Source organism: Hemicordylus capensis, chromosome 5 (genome assembly GCF_027244095.1).
Source record: "Hemicordylus capensis ecotype Gifberg chromosome 5, rHemCap1.1.pri, whole genome shotgun sequence".
In the NCBI taxonomy this organism is placed as follows: domain Eukaryota; kingdom Metazoa; phylum Chordata; class Lepidosauria; order Squamata; family Cordylidae; genus Hemicordylus; species Hemicordylus capensis.
Window position 1 is genome coordinate 15,609,852 of NC_069661.1, and position 17,050 is coordinate 15,626,901.

The 17,050-nt window shown below is 47.2% G+C and overlaps 1 protein-coding gene across 4 annotated transcripts in view; it reads left to right on the forward strand.

Moving 5' to 3' along the window:
• FRAS1 (Fraser extracellular matrix complex subunit 1) overlaps nucleotides 1-17,050 on the forward strand; it is a 383,137-nt gene that overhangs the window by 352,972 nt on the left and 13,115 nt on the right. For all 4 annotated transcript variants that reach the window (XM_053252057.1, XM_053252060.1, XM_053252061.1 and 1 more), the window contains 8 exons: nucleotides 1,235-1,510; nucleotides 4,045-4,277; nucleotides 6,085-6,245; nucleotides 8,194-8,408; nucleotides 12,330-12,480; nucleotides 12,840-12,947; nucleotides 13,687-13,846; nucleotides 16,372-16,488. In XM_053252057.1, coding sequence (XP_053108032.1) covers nucleotides 1,235-1,510; nucleotides 4,045-4,277; nucleotides 6,085-6,245; nucleotides 8,194-8,408; nucleotides 12,330-12,480; nucleotides 12,840-12,947; nucleotides 13,687-13,846; nucleotides 16,372-16,488 — 1,421 coding nt within the window. The remainder of the gene's footprint in view (nucleotides 1-1,234; nucleotides 1,511-4,044; nucleotides 4,278-6,084; nucleotides 6,246-8,193; nucleotides 8,409-12,329; nucleotides 12,481-12,839; nucleotides 12,948-13,686; nucleotides 13,847-16,371; nucleotides 16,489-17,050) is intronic.

The following is a 17,050-nucleotide window of genomic DNA, read 5'->3' on the forward strand; positions in this document are numbered from 1 at the left end:
TTGGGGTTCTCTTGCCAGGTTAGCAGGGGTAACTATTCTCCTGATGCTTTTTGTTGTGGCATCAACCCCTAAGTGTGATTGCTTTCAGTGGCAGCACCGGGCGGGGGGATTAAGGGAGGGCACAAAAGGGGCAAAGTGCATTTATGAGTAGGTGAGCTGTGTCCCACATATTAGATTTCTCAAACAGGAAGGGGGCGGGGGGGGCAAGCCACTTGCGGGTGGGGGAGACATTTGACCCCCACACACCCCTCTGGAGCTGCCCTTGCTTTATCACAATTGCTTTGTATAGTTAGTCTTGTGTGATTGCTGGTAATTGTGAGGGAAGCCTGGAGTTTGCCCTGGTTTAGAAACACTCCAGCTCCTGCATGTTAAGGCAGATGGGAGAAAACAAGGAAGCAGATTCAGGCTAAACATGAGGAGGAATTCCCTAGCTGTAAGAGTCGGACAGTGGCACAGTCAGTGGCGGCCAGTAGGAGGGAGGCTGTGGGGCGGGTGAAAAGCAAGCCACAGATGCAGCCTGTTCCCATTCATCTCGCCCCATCCCAGCTGCCTCTGTCTTGCCTCTCCCCACCATGGCGTTAACCACAGGCATATGGGCCGGTCATTCGCCAGGTTGGGGAACAGGGTGAATGATCAGCCCACGTGCCTGGGGTTAATGTTGCAGCAAGGTGCGGCAAAAGATGAAGAGAGAGGCAGCCAGGACAGCACGAGACAAGTGGGAACAAGCTCATTTTTTGCCCGCCCCCAGCCCTGCCCTTACTGGCTGCCTCTGGGCACAGTCAGCCTTTTGCAGTGGGGCTCTCCTCTGTGCAGAGGTGGGATGAGCATATATCAGGGCTCTTGTAGGAGATTCTTTCACTAAGCAAGGGGTAGGACTAAATGGCCTCCAGGCTCCCTTTCAACTCTAACTCGGTATTGTCTACACTGATTGGCAGCTGCTCGCAAAGGTTTCTGCATGCAGAGCAGACGCTCCACCATTAAGCGATGGCCCCAACTGCTTAAGAGTTATATAGAGAAGAGCTCCAAAAACTCCCAGGCTAGGGACCTGAATCCAAATTCAAATATTTGGGCTCCGTGCTGCCATTCCCTCGCCTGGATAATGCCGCTGAGTCAGCCTGGACTGGTAAGGGCTACCACTTATGAGCCACACATTCTAGGCTCTGATCTTGTAGGTACCAAGGGCCTGGATACGTCCCTTCTCTGCAGTCCAAACTCTTGTGCTTTTTCCCTGCAGGTCGTTACCCTATCGGAGTATGACCACGTGGAAGAAGAAACCAAAGAAGGCGCTAAAAAGTCTCCCTCTCCAGGCTACCCACTGGTCTGTGTGACCCCTTGTGACCCTCACTTCCCCAAGTACTCGGTTATGAAGGAGCGCTGCAGTGAGGCGGGGATCAATCAATCATCCATACAGTTCAGCTGGGAAGTGGCTACCCCCACTGATGGAAATGGGGCCAGATCCCCCTTTGAAACAATTACAGACAACACCCCGTTCACCAGCGTCAATCACATGGTATGTATACAGGAATAAATCTGAGCTGCATGATCAGCAGAATCACATGATGCAGCTTCTACTGGACAGTACCACTTTAGACTGTTGGTGGAGGCCTGGGGACCCCACGTTTAAATGCTCTCTCTTATCTATCTATCTGTCTATCTATCTATCTATCTAATTCTCTAAGGCGTACCCATGGCTAATCCCGTAGGTGGCAGCTCTTGCGAGAGTTCACGAGCAGAAGCACCTGATTGGGCAGTGGGGATTCCATATGTAGATAGGGAGGAGGAGTCTGTGATGGTTAAGGTCAGTTGGAATGCAACTGTTACTGGTCGGAAGATGCTCTTGATTGTAGAGGAGAGGAATCTGTCTGTCTGTCTATCTATCTATTAGGATAGTGGGCAGGGGTCTGCGAAGAGAGGGGTCGTGAGGGAAGAAAGAGCCCCTTCAGGAGAAGGAGGCTGCCTTTGTGTGAATTAGATGAGGAAACAAGATGAACAAGATCTGTTAACTCAAGAAGGGAGAGAGAGAAAGAAGAAGAAAGACAGGGGAAGAGTGAGTGGAGAAGAGAGAAAGAAGGAAGGGTGAGGGACAGGCCCGAGCCTGTCAGTGACCTGAAGGGAATGAGTGGCCATGGCAGTGGCAGCAAGGAAGGGCCCAGTCAACCACTGCTGCTGTTTGAAGCTACCAAGGCCATTGGCGGAGGGAAGCGGGCAGGCAAGGGACAGGCCCAGGCATGTCAGTGGCCTGAGGGGAACGAGCGGCCACAGCGGTGGTGGCAGCGAGGAAGGGCCCAGTCAACCACTGCTGCTGCTCCTGTGGGGAGGAGCAGGGCTTGGGTGAGGGTGGGGAGGTCTCTGGGAATAGGGGGCTGCTGCTGCAGCTTGGCCAATAGGCATCAGCAATGTTGCAGGCATGACCAAGAGGGGTGAGGGGGATGGACGCACAGGATGGAGGCGGAAGAGCAGGAGTGTGGCTCAGGTGAGGGGGGCTGTGGCAGGGGGTGAGGGGAGCAATCAAGTACTAGCGTGCAGATGCTCTGTGCAGGTTAAGCTAGTCTATATATAATTCTCTAAGGTGTACCTGTGGCTAATCCCATGCATGGCAGCTCTCGTGAGAGTTCACAAGCAGATAGGGAGGAGGAGCCTGTGAGAGCAGAAGCACCATGCTGATTGGGCAGTAGGGATTCCATATGCAGATAGGGAGGAGGAGCCTGTGATGGTTAAGGTCAGTTGGAATGCAAGTGTTACTGGTCAGAAGATATTCTTGATTGTAGAGAGGAGAATATATATATATATATAGTGAGATAGTGGGCAGGGGTCTGCAAAGAGAGGGATCATGAGGGAGGAAAGTGCCCCCTTCATGAGAAGGAGGCTGCTGTTGTGTGAATTAGATGAGGAAACAAGATGAAAAAGATCTGTTAACTCAGGAAGGGGGAGGGGGGAGAGCGAAAGAAGGAAGGGCGAGGGACGGGCATGAGCCTGTCAGTGGCCTGAGGGGAATGAGCAGCCATGGCAACGCCTATTGGCAGCAAGGAAAGGCCCTGTCAACCACTGCTCCAGAGATTGGGAGATTCTTATTTCATTTGGGAGTGTGTTCCAGAGCTTTGGGGCAACCCTAGAGAAGGCCCTGTTTTGGGAAGCCACCAAACGAGCTGGTGGCAACCCCAATCATTGGACCTCCCCCAATGATCTTAATAGGTGGCGGGGTTCATGAAGAAGAAGGTGTTCTCTTAAATACCCTGGGCCCAAGCCATCCAGGGCTTTATAGGTAATAACCAGCACTTTGTATTTTGCCCGGAAACTAATTGGCAGCCAATATAGTTCTTTTAAAAGAGGAGTAATGTGGTCTCTACAGGTGACCCCGAAGGCCAGTGTGGCTGCCGCGTTCTGCACCAGCTGCAGTTTCTGAACTGAATTCAGCCTAAGACTTTCCAAAGTGTGTGCTCATTGGATGTCTGCTCTTGTTTTTGTTCTGATTGTTTTCCATTTATTTATTTGTTTAATTTGATTTTTTTTTAATTCATTTGATTTATATACCGCCCCTCCAAAAATGGCTCAGGGCAGTTTACAACAAATAAAAACAATTAAAATCAATTAACAGTTAAAATCATTTAAACATTAAAAACATTAACATTAAAATCATTTAAAACCAGCATTAAAAATTTAAACCATAAATCTAATTAAAGGCCTGGGTGAATAAATGTGTCTTCTGCACCTTTTTAAAAGTTGCCAGAGATGGGGAGGCTCTTATTTCTACAGGGAGCGTATTCCAAAGCCTTGGGGCAGCAACGGAGAAGGCCCATTTCCGAGTAGCCGCCAAACGAGTTGGCAGCAACTGCAGATGAATCTCTCTAGATTTGCGTTTCTATACTTTTATGTTATTGTTATGACTATTTCAATGCTATATTTTAGTCTCCTTGAATGTCTGCAGGCAGAAAGGCAGTAAGCTTTATTAATCAAATAAGTAAAGTGAGCCATGATCTTCGAAGACTCTGGCTTCGTTTTTAGGTCACAACTTGGAACCTTCTCGTTTTCATTTGCTCTCTCCAGGTGCTGGACAGTATTTACTTCAGCCGGCGATTCCACATCCGCTGCATGGCCAAAGCTGTAGATAAGGTGGGCCACGCAGGCACCCCACTGAGAAGCAACATCATCACCATTGGGACGGACAGCGCCATCTGCCACACGCCAGTGGTCGCTGGGACCGCCCGAGGGTTCCAAGCGCAGTCATTCATTGCTACCTTGAAGTATCTGGATGTCAAGCACAAGGAACACCCCAACAGGTAGAGAACAAGGGCCCTCAGAACCTGGTGGTAGGGTGGGTTCTCAATGAAGAATGTTCTCAACGTCTGGGGAGCTAAGCACCGAGAGGACAACCTTCTCCCAATAGGACTGCCTGTTCAGCATCTGAGCAATGCTCAAGGTGCGCTTATTCACATGGTGCCCCCATTCACTGCTCATGGGCCGCATTCAAGATGTGACCCATGAGCAGGGTCATTGAAGCTGTAGTTCCGATGCTCTGGGATTCCCTCCCTAGAGAAGCCTTTATGGCCTTGCCACTCTGTGCCTTCCAGCATCTGGTGAAGACAGCATTTTAAAGAAGCCTTTGGGGAAAGCTGAACTAACACTTTGTTCTGATTCCGAACTGTTTTTGTAATACTTTATCGTGGTGTTTCATATTGTCTTGGTCATTTGGCTCTCTGTGCCATTGGCCTCTTTGAATTTCCTAGTGGGGGGCGGGGGGAAGCAGGATTTAAAAAACCCAAGGTGGTCTGAGAAGGGGCAACTGCATATGTCTGCATATGAGCAAACAGCAGCATCTTTGGTAGAGAGACTTCTGGGAGCATATGCAAATCAAGCTGCACCTCTCCGGTTCTCTCTGGGATTTCTGTCCTGCTTTTCGTCCACTGGGGAATTCAAAGAGGCTACCCGCATTTAAAAAAAGCTATTATCGTAGTTCATCAGTGGGGCTTCATGCCACCCCATGCTCTTTCCACCAGCAGGCCAGAAGGTGTGCAGCACATCATCTCATAAACACCACATCACTGAAGGCAACTAATTGGATACAGGGGTGTACGCTGTATTGGATCTCATTATACCTGATTGGATCTCATTATAATTCTGCAGATGTTGCACATCTACATTCTCATTGGATACATGGTCTTTACTGTGCTAATTAGCACCTAAATCAAATAGGGTGTATAAAAGGGAGTACAAAGTACTGGGTAGGATCACTGTGGGATCTGCATAAAGGGCTTCTCATGTTGGGAAATTATAGGTATGATGTCATTATGCCTGAGATGTATGCTGGAGTGACCACTATGACCTTTTACTTCTGGATGTTGGTAATTTACACCTTTTGCTTTCTGTACTTCCGTCAAATTGCTGCAAAATAAATGGCAACTGCTTTGCAGAGCATAAGCTATTTTCCATGTGCTTTTGATAGCAATCTTCCCTTACAATTGGAAACCTTGTGGAGGAATTCTGCCAAGCCAGACTTCCTGCCCTTAATATCCAGGGAACACCTCTTTCAGTTCCCTAACCATGCCTAGAAGATAAAAGATAACATCCAAACTCGGAAATTCCTCAGTTCCCAGAATGCAGAACCTCCTTTACCCAAGACATTGAACCCGTAGCCTGAAGAACTCTGAAGCATGCACAGATAGAGCGCATTGCTGAATAATGGCCATAGATTTTAGTGAATCTGACATTGCAGTTCTATATTCAGTTACCTGGGAGTAAGCCCCACTGGGCACAGTGGGACTTATTTTTAAGTACATGCATTTATTTGTTTATTTGAAATATGTATATCCTGCCCATCCATGCATCCATCCATCCATTTATTTATTTGAAATATGTGTTTCCTGTCCTTCCAGTGCAATACTGCTCACAACAAAAACAGAACAATAAAACAATAAAAATATGGATCACACAACCCTGTGAGACATTTTAATTACAAGCCTATTTTCCAACGTTCCACTGATGTGGTGCAGCCTTCTTTATACTGCATTTGATTCATGCCACCAACGTTCCTTTTGCCCAAAACATCCTTTTTCCTCCTTCAATTTCTACCCCTTTGTGACATTCCAGAATTCACATCTCAGTGCAGATTCCTCACCAGGATGGGATGCTCCCCCTTATCTCCACCATGCCTCTGCACAACCTGCATTTCCTGCTATCAGAGTCCATCTACAGGCACCAGCATGTCTGCTCCAACCTAGTCAGCATCCAAGACCTTAAGGGCATTTCAGGTAATAACCCGTAATTCAGTAAATTATGGAATTGAACATCAGCGGCAGCCTTATAGGGTTCCAAGTCAGGCCATTGGTCCTGCTAGCTTAGTATTGTCTACATCAGGGATTCTCAACGTTGGGTCCCCAGAGGTTAGGGCCCAGTGGCCTTTGGCTGGGGATTATAGGAGTTGAAGTCCAATAACATCTGGGGACCCAACGTTGAGAATCCCTGGTTTACAGTGACTGTCAGCAGCTCTACAGAGTCTCAGGCAGGGCTTTTCCCAGCCCCACCTGGGGAAGCTGGGGGTGAACCTAGGATGCTCTAATACTGAAGCTTCTCCAACGCAATAAAGAGTGCACACACTTATTGTGGTGTTGTTTATTTCTGTAGTGTATAGTCTGTTTATTTGACCTACAGTCCCAAAGTGGCTAACAGTACAACATGAAGCCAGAGCAACAGATACACAGTATCTAAGAGACCTGGGAGAATAAGAGGAGCATAGAAATATAGGAAGCTGCCTATATTCTACCGAGTCAGGGAGGAGAGCTGGTCTTGTGGTAACAAGCATGACTTGTCCCTTTTAGCTAAGCAGGGTCTGCCCTGGTTGCATTTGAATGGGAGACCACATTTGAACACTGGAAGATATTCCCCTCAGGGGATGGAGCCACTTTGGGAAGAGCATCTAGGTTCCAAAGTTCCCTCCCTGGCAGCATCTCCAAGATAGGGCTGAGAGAGATTCCTGCCTGCAGACTTGGACAAGCCACTGCCAGTCTGTGTAGACAATACTGAGCTAGATGGGCCAATGGTGTGACTCAGTATATGGCAGCTTCCTATGTTCCTAGGCCATTGGTCCATCTAGTTCAGTATTTTCTACCCAGACTAGCAGGGGCTTCTCCATGATTACTAATGGAGAATCTCATTATCCATGCAGATGCTCTTTCCAGAGCGTCCCCATCCCCTAAGGGGAATATCTTACAGTGCTCACACATGTAGTCTCCCATCCAAATGCAAACCAGGATGGGCCCTGCTTAGCAGAGGAAAAAATTCATGCCCATGACCACGTAAAGAAGCTTCACGTGGCATTGAAACGATATCATAGTAGGTGTCAGGTGAGGCATCCTGAGGGAGTGCATTGCCAAGGTGGGGCTCCACAACCAAAAGGGCCTGTTCTCCATTCAGCACCTGGCTCACTGTGAAAATGGGGGCATCTGGAGAAGGGCCTTTGATGAAAGCAGGAGCACATGGGAGAAGAAGAAGGGACTCCTTCAGGTACCCAGAGCCCAAGCTGTGATGGTTAGCACCTGCACCTGCACTTGGGGTTGTGGTCAGAAATAGAGCTATGACCAGTGGAGCTGTTTTAGAACTGGTGAGACCTGTTCTGCTCAACTGGTTCCTGATTGCGGTCTAGTGGCTGCATTTTGAACAGTCTGCAAAGGCTGTATAATACATTGCAGGAGTCTAATCTGGGGATTGCCAGAGTATGGGTAACTAAAGCCAGGCTCTCTCTGGCCAGGAGAAGGTTCAGCAGGTGCTCTAGATGTTCCAAGCCACAGAGGCTACTTGGGCCCCTGTGACCCAGTTAGATCTGAGCTGTAGAGAGGTTGAGCATGTGGATCCTCCTGGACCTCTGCCTCAATGGAGACCCCAGCTCACCCCCATTTCCCCTATATCTGGGCACTATACATCCTGTTTTAAAACCATTGGATAGGGCTTATGTAATTAATGGATAAATGGCCACTTAGCCACTTGTTAAAGCATTAAGTGAATTTCAGTGGCAGATTATTTATTATTTATTACAGACATTTGTACCCTGCCTTGCCAAAAATTGAAACAATGCCCAAGACTGCTTCCAAACATAATAAAAACCAAACACAATCACAAGATAAAGAATCATTAAAAACACAAACAAGTTTAAGGATATCCTAGGAATATCTCAGTGCATTTCTTTCCTTCCATCCACCCCAGAAGCTGGATTCCTTGACGAAGTGACCTATAAGAGCATCATTCTGGGGCCTGGATATGATCGGCCGTATCAGTTTGATCCCAGTGTGAGGGAACCAAAGACTATCCAGCTCTACAAACATCTGAACCTCAAGAGCTGCATCTGGACTTTTGATGCCTACTATGACATGACAGAATTAATTGATGTGTGCGGAGGATCAGTCACTGCCGATTTCCAGGTAATGCTCTCTGCTTGGAGCCACTTCAGATAACTTTCCGTTGGTAAAAATCTCCCACTGAATGGACTGAACATATATTGGATTGGATGGAAGTGTTAAGGAGAGTACAGATTTCAACTGACAATGAACATAAAAAATTCTCCAGGAAGTAACTAAAATAACCTTGCTTTTTCCTGAAGTAGAAAAACATGTACTTCACTACCTTATTTACTCATGTATTCCACCATTAGAAAAAGAAAAGAAAATGAGAGGAAATGAGTAAATAAAGCCACTCCTCTCTTTTGTCCAGTCCCACAGGAATAGAAACCAGTGGGGAAAGTCACAGAGAGGCTATTCAAGGGAAAACCACTAATCCCTCAGCTGGGATCAATAGGAAACAAAAATAGGTGGAACTTACAAGCAATAAATTTTTATTTGAAGTTGCCAGGAACCTTTGCTGAATGGAATTACTTCTGGGTAGACATTCTAGATGGATCTTGGCCTGCAGGGAAGGGCACTGCTAGTTAAACAGCATTGTGCTAAATGCTGTGCAGAACCTCTGTTTTAATTCTGTTACCAGATGATGGTGGACAAAGCGATGTATCAGCAGCACTAAAGAGAACTAGTATGGATGACCCCTCTGTGTCCATTTTAACCATCAGCGTAGATCGGGACTCTCAGACTTTGTTGTACGGGTGTGCATGGACTGTGTGCTGTGGTTTAGTCCAAATTCAGACCGAACCGCCACGCCACAAACCAGTTTGTCAGATTGATCGGTTGGGCCAGTTGAACTGTCAAACCAGCACAAACTGGTTCGGAGCAGTTCACGATTGAACTGTTCGAACCGCCCAGTTTGTGGCGGACCAGTTCGACCACGAACTGGTCTGTGCACACCCCTACTTCGTTGCCGTCAAGCCTTTCCACTTAGTTTAAACTCGTATTTGAAGTGGTTGCAGAGGAGTGGTCCAAACTATTAGGGAATGGCACCTTTGCACACTAGGAGGGGATAAGAATATGAAGGCTCACAGTATGCATGTGTCTTCATCCAGTGGAGTAGAGTCAGTTGACAAACTATCATTTGATCTGGCCCCCTCTCACAGCATTTTAAAAAAATTTAATTCCCTCAAACTCCTGGGAACGGCATATGCTCCTGCGAAATATCGTCTTTTACAGGGCTGTGGCCATTGCACAGAAGAGTCAAGGAGATAGGCTATCTCTTTGGTGTCATCCTTCCCCAGTGTTTCTTACAGTCCCTCATCTGCACATAACTAGCTCTTATGAAGGGCAGATTCTCACTCAGTGTATGGTGGACAGGAGAGAGCTGGCTGTGCATTTCACTGAGAAAAGTAGTATGCTTTAGATGTGTGTGCGACATTCTCAAGTGGCAGAAAGTGCACGGCTTCACACTTGGGGATCAGTACAGTGTGGAGAATGTAAGAAGAGGCCCTCACGTTGGCTTTAATTAAAAGACGCTCAGTGTTATCAGAGAAGCAAAGAATCAAATCTGCTTGTAATATTAATAGCTGCAGTACTAATTGCCTCTCACTTAAATTAGAATAACTATTTATTACAAATGAAAGATAAAAGGATACTTGGGCACCTGCCCATGCAAGCTCTATTAATCAGCAATAAAATAAATGGAAGGATTGCCCTTTTGGCTTTGAAATCCCTCCTCTCTCCAAAGTGGTAGCATGATATTTTCATACTAAAAGGCATAGTTGCCTTGTTTTCATGGCTGAGTCCAGTGGCACTTGCCTTTAATGTTTGTTTGTTTGTTTGTTATTTATCTGAGTTATTTGTATACTTTATTGGAGGCCAGTGACTGAGCATACAATCAAAAACAGAAAGAAGTGTTCTGGCTGCTGTTGCTAGTTCTTGAAACTGTGGCAGGCCTGAAATAAGTAGCCCCCATTAAAATGACTACTGATCCAGGCCAAGTCAGGGTCTCCACTGACACCTTGGATAGCTCTGAGCAAGAATGCAAGACTGCTGGGTATAACAACATAAGAGTGATGTTGCTCCAGCAGCTGCTTGGAATGCTAGTTTTTATGGCTGCTGCCACCCAGTAGAGTGGATCAGCTCTGCACTTTCCCTGTGGAAGACTCTATTGTTTAAAGGGCCCTCGCCCAATTTTCCAGGTACTGATTCCAGTGGCACTGTGATAGATTCAGTGGCTCAGTGATAGAGCATCCGCTTTGCCTGCAGAAGGTCCCAGATTCATTCCCTGGCAAAACAAAAAACCAGCGTGGTATAGTGGTTAGAGTCCTGGACTAGGACCGGGGAGACCTGGTCACCTGAGTTCAAATCCCCATTCATCCACGATACTAGCTGGGTGACTCTGGGCCAGTCACCTCTCTCTCAGCCTAACCTACTTCAGTGGGTTGTTGTGATGAGAAACTTAAGTATGTAGTACACCGCTTTGAGCTCCTTGGAGGAAGAGCGGGATATAAAATGTTAATAATAATAATAATAATAATAATAATAATAATAATAATAATAAATAATCTCCAAGTAGAGGTGGGGGGAACTCCTGTCTGAAACTCTGGAGAGCTGCTGCCAGTCAGTGTAGACAATACTGAGCTAGACGGACCAATGGTCTGACTCTACATAAGGCGATTCCCAATGTGAACTATAGAGCCAGTGGTCCCTCTAATTTTTTTCATCACTGTGCAGAATGAGTTTTGTTCTGGGCAGCAGTATCAAGGCATGGCATGCGCATATGCATCCAGAGTGGGGCCTTCCTGATTCAACCTGAGCGGGATCTAAAATGAACTGAGCGGACATCAGAAAACTTGTGTGCGCGTGCACATACGCACGCCTTGGAGGGAACAGGGCATAGAGCCACTGTAGCCTGATGGTTACAGAGCTCTAGGTAGGCAAGACACAAGTTCCATTCTCATTGCTCTCATGGACTTGTTCAGGCCTCAGCAATTCACCGACTCTGGCTCTTGGTTCTCTAGCTGTATATCTGCATTTGTAACACCTACCGGCTTCACAGAGCTCTTCAGGAGGTGAAAACAATGCAAAGCACTTTGAACATTTTTTTAAAAAACTCTGTTAATGATATGGAGGTCTTTCACACAACCCACGTGTGGAGTGTTGGGGGGAAGGCAGAATCCTACCCTACCTTCCTCCACACTATCGGAGAGGACAGCTGGCCTTGTGGTAGCAAGCATGACTTGTCCCCTTAGCTAAGCAGGGTCCGCCCTGGTTGCATATAAATGGGAGACTAGAAGTGTGAGCACTATAAGATATTCCCCTCAGGGGATGGAGCCACTCTGCGAAGAGCAGAAGGTTCCCAGTTCCCTCCCTGGCAGCATCTCCAAGATAGGGCTGAGAGAGATTCCTGCCTGCAACCTTGGAGAAGCCGCTGTCAGTCTGTGAAGACGATACCGAGCTAGATAGACCAATGGTCTGACTCAGTATATGGCAGCTTCCTATGTTCCTCTTTGGGACTCTGCTGCTTTTGCACCTACATGACCAGCACAGCGGCAGACTCCCAAAGTGGGATTAGGAGGAGGAAGTCCTCCCGCATCCCACAATCCACCAAGTGGGCAGCCAAGAGGCAGCCCTCATCAGGGCAGCAGGGCTCCTCTCCTTGGCCGTGCTTTCCACAGGACTCTATTGTTGCCAGCCCCAGGAGCACCTCAAACAGCGGCGGCGGCAGCACAGATGACCAGATGGAAAGCTGGGAAAGGGGCTATTCCTCTCCCTCCTAACTTTTGACCTGGGTTTAAAACCAGGGCTACCCACTTGGGCAGGAGCTGGGTAGGAGAGGTTTCTTTGCCTCCAGATGAGCCTCTGCACCCAAGTTAATCCTCTCTTCCCCAGAAAGGGCTGGTCGTGAGAATGACCCCCGGAGAAGGAAATATAGAGTATAAGTACTGTAATCGCAATATTGTGTGTTTTTTCCATGGGCAAATGTTCCGTGTATTTTGATAGGTTCGAGACTCAGCTCAGTCTTTCCTGACAGTCCACGTCCCCCTCTACGTGTCTTACATCTATGTGACAGCTCCCAGAGGGTGGGCCTCCCTCGAACATCACACTGAGATGGAGTTTTCCTTCTTCTATGACACGGTTCTTTGGAGAACAGGTCGGTGAAACTGCCAGGGAAGAAACCTGCTCCTGGGGTGTGGTCTGAAAGCACATGATCCAACTGAAGCTAGGCAGGTCCAGACCTGGTCATTTTCTGGATGGGAGAATGTGTGAGAACCCCATCTATGCCACCTTGATTTCTGTTGTGGGAGAAGGGTGGGATATAATTAAATAAACCTTATTGGAATCAAAGGAGAGCAAATGGAGGTGGAGTCTGCTGATAACAAGATAGGCTGCACTACCAATTTAAGAGTGGTTTAGGTGTCGCGGCTTTTTTTGAAACAGGAAGACGAGAGCAATGTGACCAGTACTTGATCCACATATGAAGGAGGTGGCTGCTCTTGTTCTTTCCTCCAGGTATTCAGACAGACAGTGTCCTTTCTGCCAGACTGCAAATAATACGGATCTACATCCGAGAGGATGGCCGGCTGGTCATTGAGTTCAAGACTCATGCCAAGTTCAGAGGTAACCAGTGCTTGATTTCTAAAGACAGAGGTGCTAATTCCCTCAACATGCCATATTCTGTGCTGTCAAAAAAGATCTAATTTGTAGATATTGATAAAATGGAAGATGTGTTTGAACTTCCATTTGTTTAATAGTGTCCACCGCAGTCCAGTCCATTGATCTTAGAGCCTTTTATGTTGCCATACTTCAAAATTACCTAAATGCCCATCTAAATCAAAGCTTTGTTGTTGAGTATAGGTGTGATCAAAAAGATTACAGGAGCTATTTTTATATAGATACAGATCTCATGTGTCTAATAAGCATTACATACAAAATTGTTATTTAAATACTTCTTTCTCTTGATTTTCAGAGCCCATAATAGATGTTGTAGAGGGATTTTGCTGTAACTTTGTTTAACCTTAATAAACGTATTTGCATCTTTCCTTTTTAACCATTCTGTTGCTCCTTTTGGACTGTCAGTAGCCCTATTCAGACATTAGGTTCAACACTCATACATGTGTGCAGTGTACACAGTTACAGTGATTCACATGTTATGTTGAATGCAGGTACAGCAGTCTACTTCCTACCTGTGTCATGGATTTGAGGGGCCAGTACCTAGGTTCACTTAAAAAATGAACCCAGGTCCAGCCATTCACACAGAGACATGTACAAGTGTACAGACATCTGTTCACTCGTACAACGTAATGTCTGAATGGGGCTAGTGAAGTTGTATTGGCATGCTTTTCCCCTCTCTGTGCAGGACACTTTGTGATGGAGCACCACACTTTGCCTGATACAAAGTCCTTCATCATGACTCCTGACCATCTCGGGGGGATTGAATTTGACCTGCAGCTTTTGTGGAGTGGCCAGACCTTTGACTCCCCTTACCAGCTCTGGAGAGCAACCAGTTCCTATAGCAGGTAAAGAGGGAAGCTTTGATGTGTTGCTCTTGGTCATTGTAAAAGTCAGTTCAGGGGATCTTATGCTTGATGCTCCATTCCACTATACTGAGGGTAAATTCACACAACCATTTGGACACAATAGTGTAGTGTTGGGGGAAGGCTGGAATGGGATGTGGCCAGAGCAGAAGGACCTTGGAAGAACTGGGTGATACATACAGGGTGATCTTTGCTAGCTGTTAAGGATCTTGGCAGTGCTGTGGGAGGGGCATATCTAAATAGGTCAAGGCAGGAGAGAAGCAAGGTGGACATTAAACCATATTCTTGATGGAGGAATGGATATTGTGAAAATCAGTTGAGGGTAACCCAACTGTCTCACTAGGGCCTGGCTTGCAAGCAATGCAGGTTAGTGTTTGAAAGGCCAAAGACCACAGGTATGTGGTCAGAGCTGGGACAGAGGTAGTCCAGATAAAATGGCTCAGGGGACAGGGTGAGGTGAAGCTCTAAGAGTCCACATTGCTGTTTGCATTGACAAGTTGCTGGAACTGAGGAGTGGTACCTAAAACAACTAGTTATATAAGGCCGGGCAGGCCCTTGACCAGTGGCCCAGTCGGGCAGAGGAGCTGTAGTACCCTTTCTGGCCATTCTATGGGTGGCGCTGTGGCACAGCAAAAGCCAGCCCAATAGCACCCTCTGCCTGAGAGCTATCTTGGTGGTGCAGGGAATAAGGCATCTGAGCCCTGTGGCCAGATTTTCTGGCTTGAGCCCCCTGGCACCTTCCAGTTAAGGTCTGGTTGACTGTGTCCATGAATAGGTAATAGGACAGAGCGGGAGCCATCCTCCCTTGCTGAAAGAGAGTTGTCATTCCTTCACCTGCCTCTTTCCCACATGCCTCTTGCTGTTCTTTCCACTGGAACCTTCCTTGAGTGCGTACTGGGCCACGCTCTCAAAATAGAGGCCCCTAAACAGGTGTCATGTGAACGGTCCCTAAGACTCCATCTTCCATTATTTTGCTGAACAAGAAATTGAGAGACATGGCAAAATCCATAAAACTGGTGAACCTGAGACTTTTGTGATGTATTGGCCTATTACATATGGGCTATGCAGTAGCTAACAGGAATCCCCCGGCTTGGGAAGACACTTGAACAGCGGCTTCTTCAAGCTTGCAGGCAGGAACCTCTCTCAGTCCTATCTGCAGATGCCAGGGAGGGAACTTGGAACTTTCTGCATGCAAGCACGCAGGTGCTCTTCCCAGAGCAGCCCCATCCCTTAAGGGGAATATCTTGCAGTGTTCACACATGTAGTCTCCCATTCAAATGCAAACCAGGGTGGACCCTACTTAGCTAAGGGGACAAGCCATGCTTTCCTTCTGTGTGAGCAAGGAAGTGCAGGTGAACTTTTGCAGGATTGATTAAGTGAGGAAAGGTGCACTAAAGAAAGTAAGTCCCTGGCAGAGCAGTGAGCTGAAGCCTTTGAAGCTATCTTGGACATTACCCAGAGCCACCAAAAAGGGGCTGTATATGTATGACAGAGAGACAGAGTGTTGTGTAGCTTCTTTTGACACTTTCAGCTCATGTCTGAACTGACACTGCACCAATCCACCCTGTGGGAAACTGCATACATTCTGAATGCGTATTTAGGTCCTGACGGTTTTGAACTTTGGTGCTGGAGAAGAATTTTGAGGATACCATGGACAGCCAGGAAAACAAACCAATGGATCATAGAACAAATCAATCCAGAATTTCCACTCAGGGCACAAATGGCCAGGCTCAAACTATCATACTGTGAAAACCCAGCTCCCTTGAGAAGTCTGTAATGCTGGGAAAAGTTGAAGGAAAGAGAAGAAGAGGACGACCAGCAGCAAGGTGGATGGACTCGATTACAACAGCAATGGATGCACCACTGAGAGACCTTAAAGGCCCAGTTGAAGACAGATCATCCTGGAGAGAATCTATCTATGTGGTCGCTAAGAGTCGACACCGACTTGACAGCATTTAATCAATCAATCTCCTCTATTGCTGAGCTGCTATTTTGGAAGCTACCCAGAAGCACTTGAGCTTGGGGAGCTTCTAGTTAATGCATTGAGCCATGCTAAATTGTTCAGATCTGGAAGTTTCCTGAAGCCTGGAAAATGCCTGATCAATGGCTACTAGTCTGGTGTCTATCGGCCACCTCCAGCCTCAGAGGCAAGATGCCTCTAAATGCCAGTTGCAGGAGAGCAACAGCAGGAGAGAAGGCATGACCTCACCTCTTGCCTGTGGGCCACTGTGTGAAACAGGATGCTGGACTAGATCGGCCTTTGGCCTGATCCAGCAGGGCATGTTCTTATAGAGCTCAGGATTGGCCATGTTATCTGTTCTGGTCTATCTGAGGCTCAGATGGCTTCTGGCAAATTGTTCATCCTTAACCCAGAAAGCTGTTGTGTTGCTGTGCTTGTTTTGTTCTTGGCTAACCTTCCTCAGACTTGCCCCACGAGTCAACCTCTTTGGGGTATAAATAACTCTCAGATCAATACAGTAACCATGGTGTTTCCTGTCTGTTTCCAGGAAGGATTACTCAGGAGAATACACTATCTACTTAATCCCTTGTACAGTACAGCCCACACAATCGTGGGTTGATCCAGGAGACAAGCCACTTCCCTGCACTGCTCACGCTCCTGAAAAGTAAGGAAATGCATTCCCTGTGATTTTGTCGTCTTCCTAGCTTGCACAGCTGTGCTTGGGAATGTTTACTGATAAGTGTTTTTAAAGTGTGCGCGCGCGCACACACACACACACACACACACACACCTTTCTATGTATGTTGAAAAGTAAGTTTCCAGCATGTTGTCCTTGTCTCCAAGCATTCCTTCACACTCTAGTGCAAAGTGCCTCAACTTCGGCCCTTCTGCATATGTTGACCTTCAACTCCCATAATTCCTGGCTATTGGCCACTGTGGCTGGGGATTATGGGAGTTGTAGTCCAAAAACAGAGTTGAGGGTGGCCAAAGTTGAGCAGGGGCAGCCAAGGTTGAGCAGGCTTGCTCTAGTGTGACCAAGGAACAGCTGTGCAGATGGAGTCCTCTGGGTCCCCCCTTCACTTGGGGACACTATTATGCTGAGAGCCAGACCTACTCACCAGCCCCAACACTGGATGGCTCAGCCACCCTTGCTAAGAAAGTCTTGGGGAGGGCATGGCTACATGCCATTTATTCACAACTCTTGCAAAAGCAAAAGCTAGTCCTTC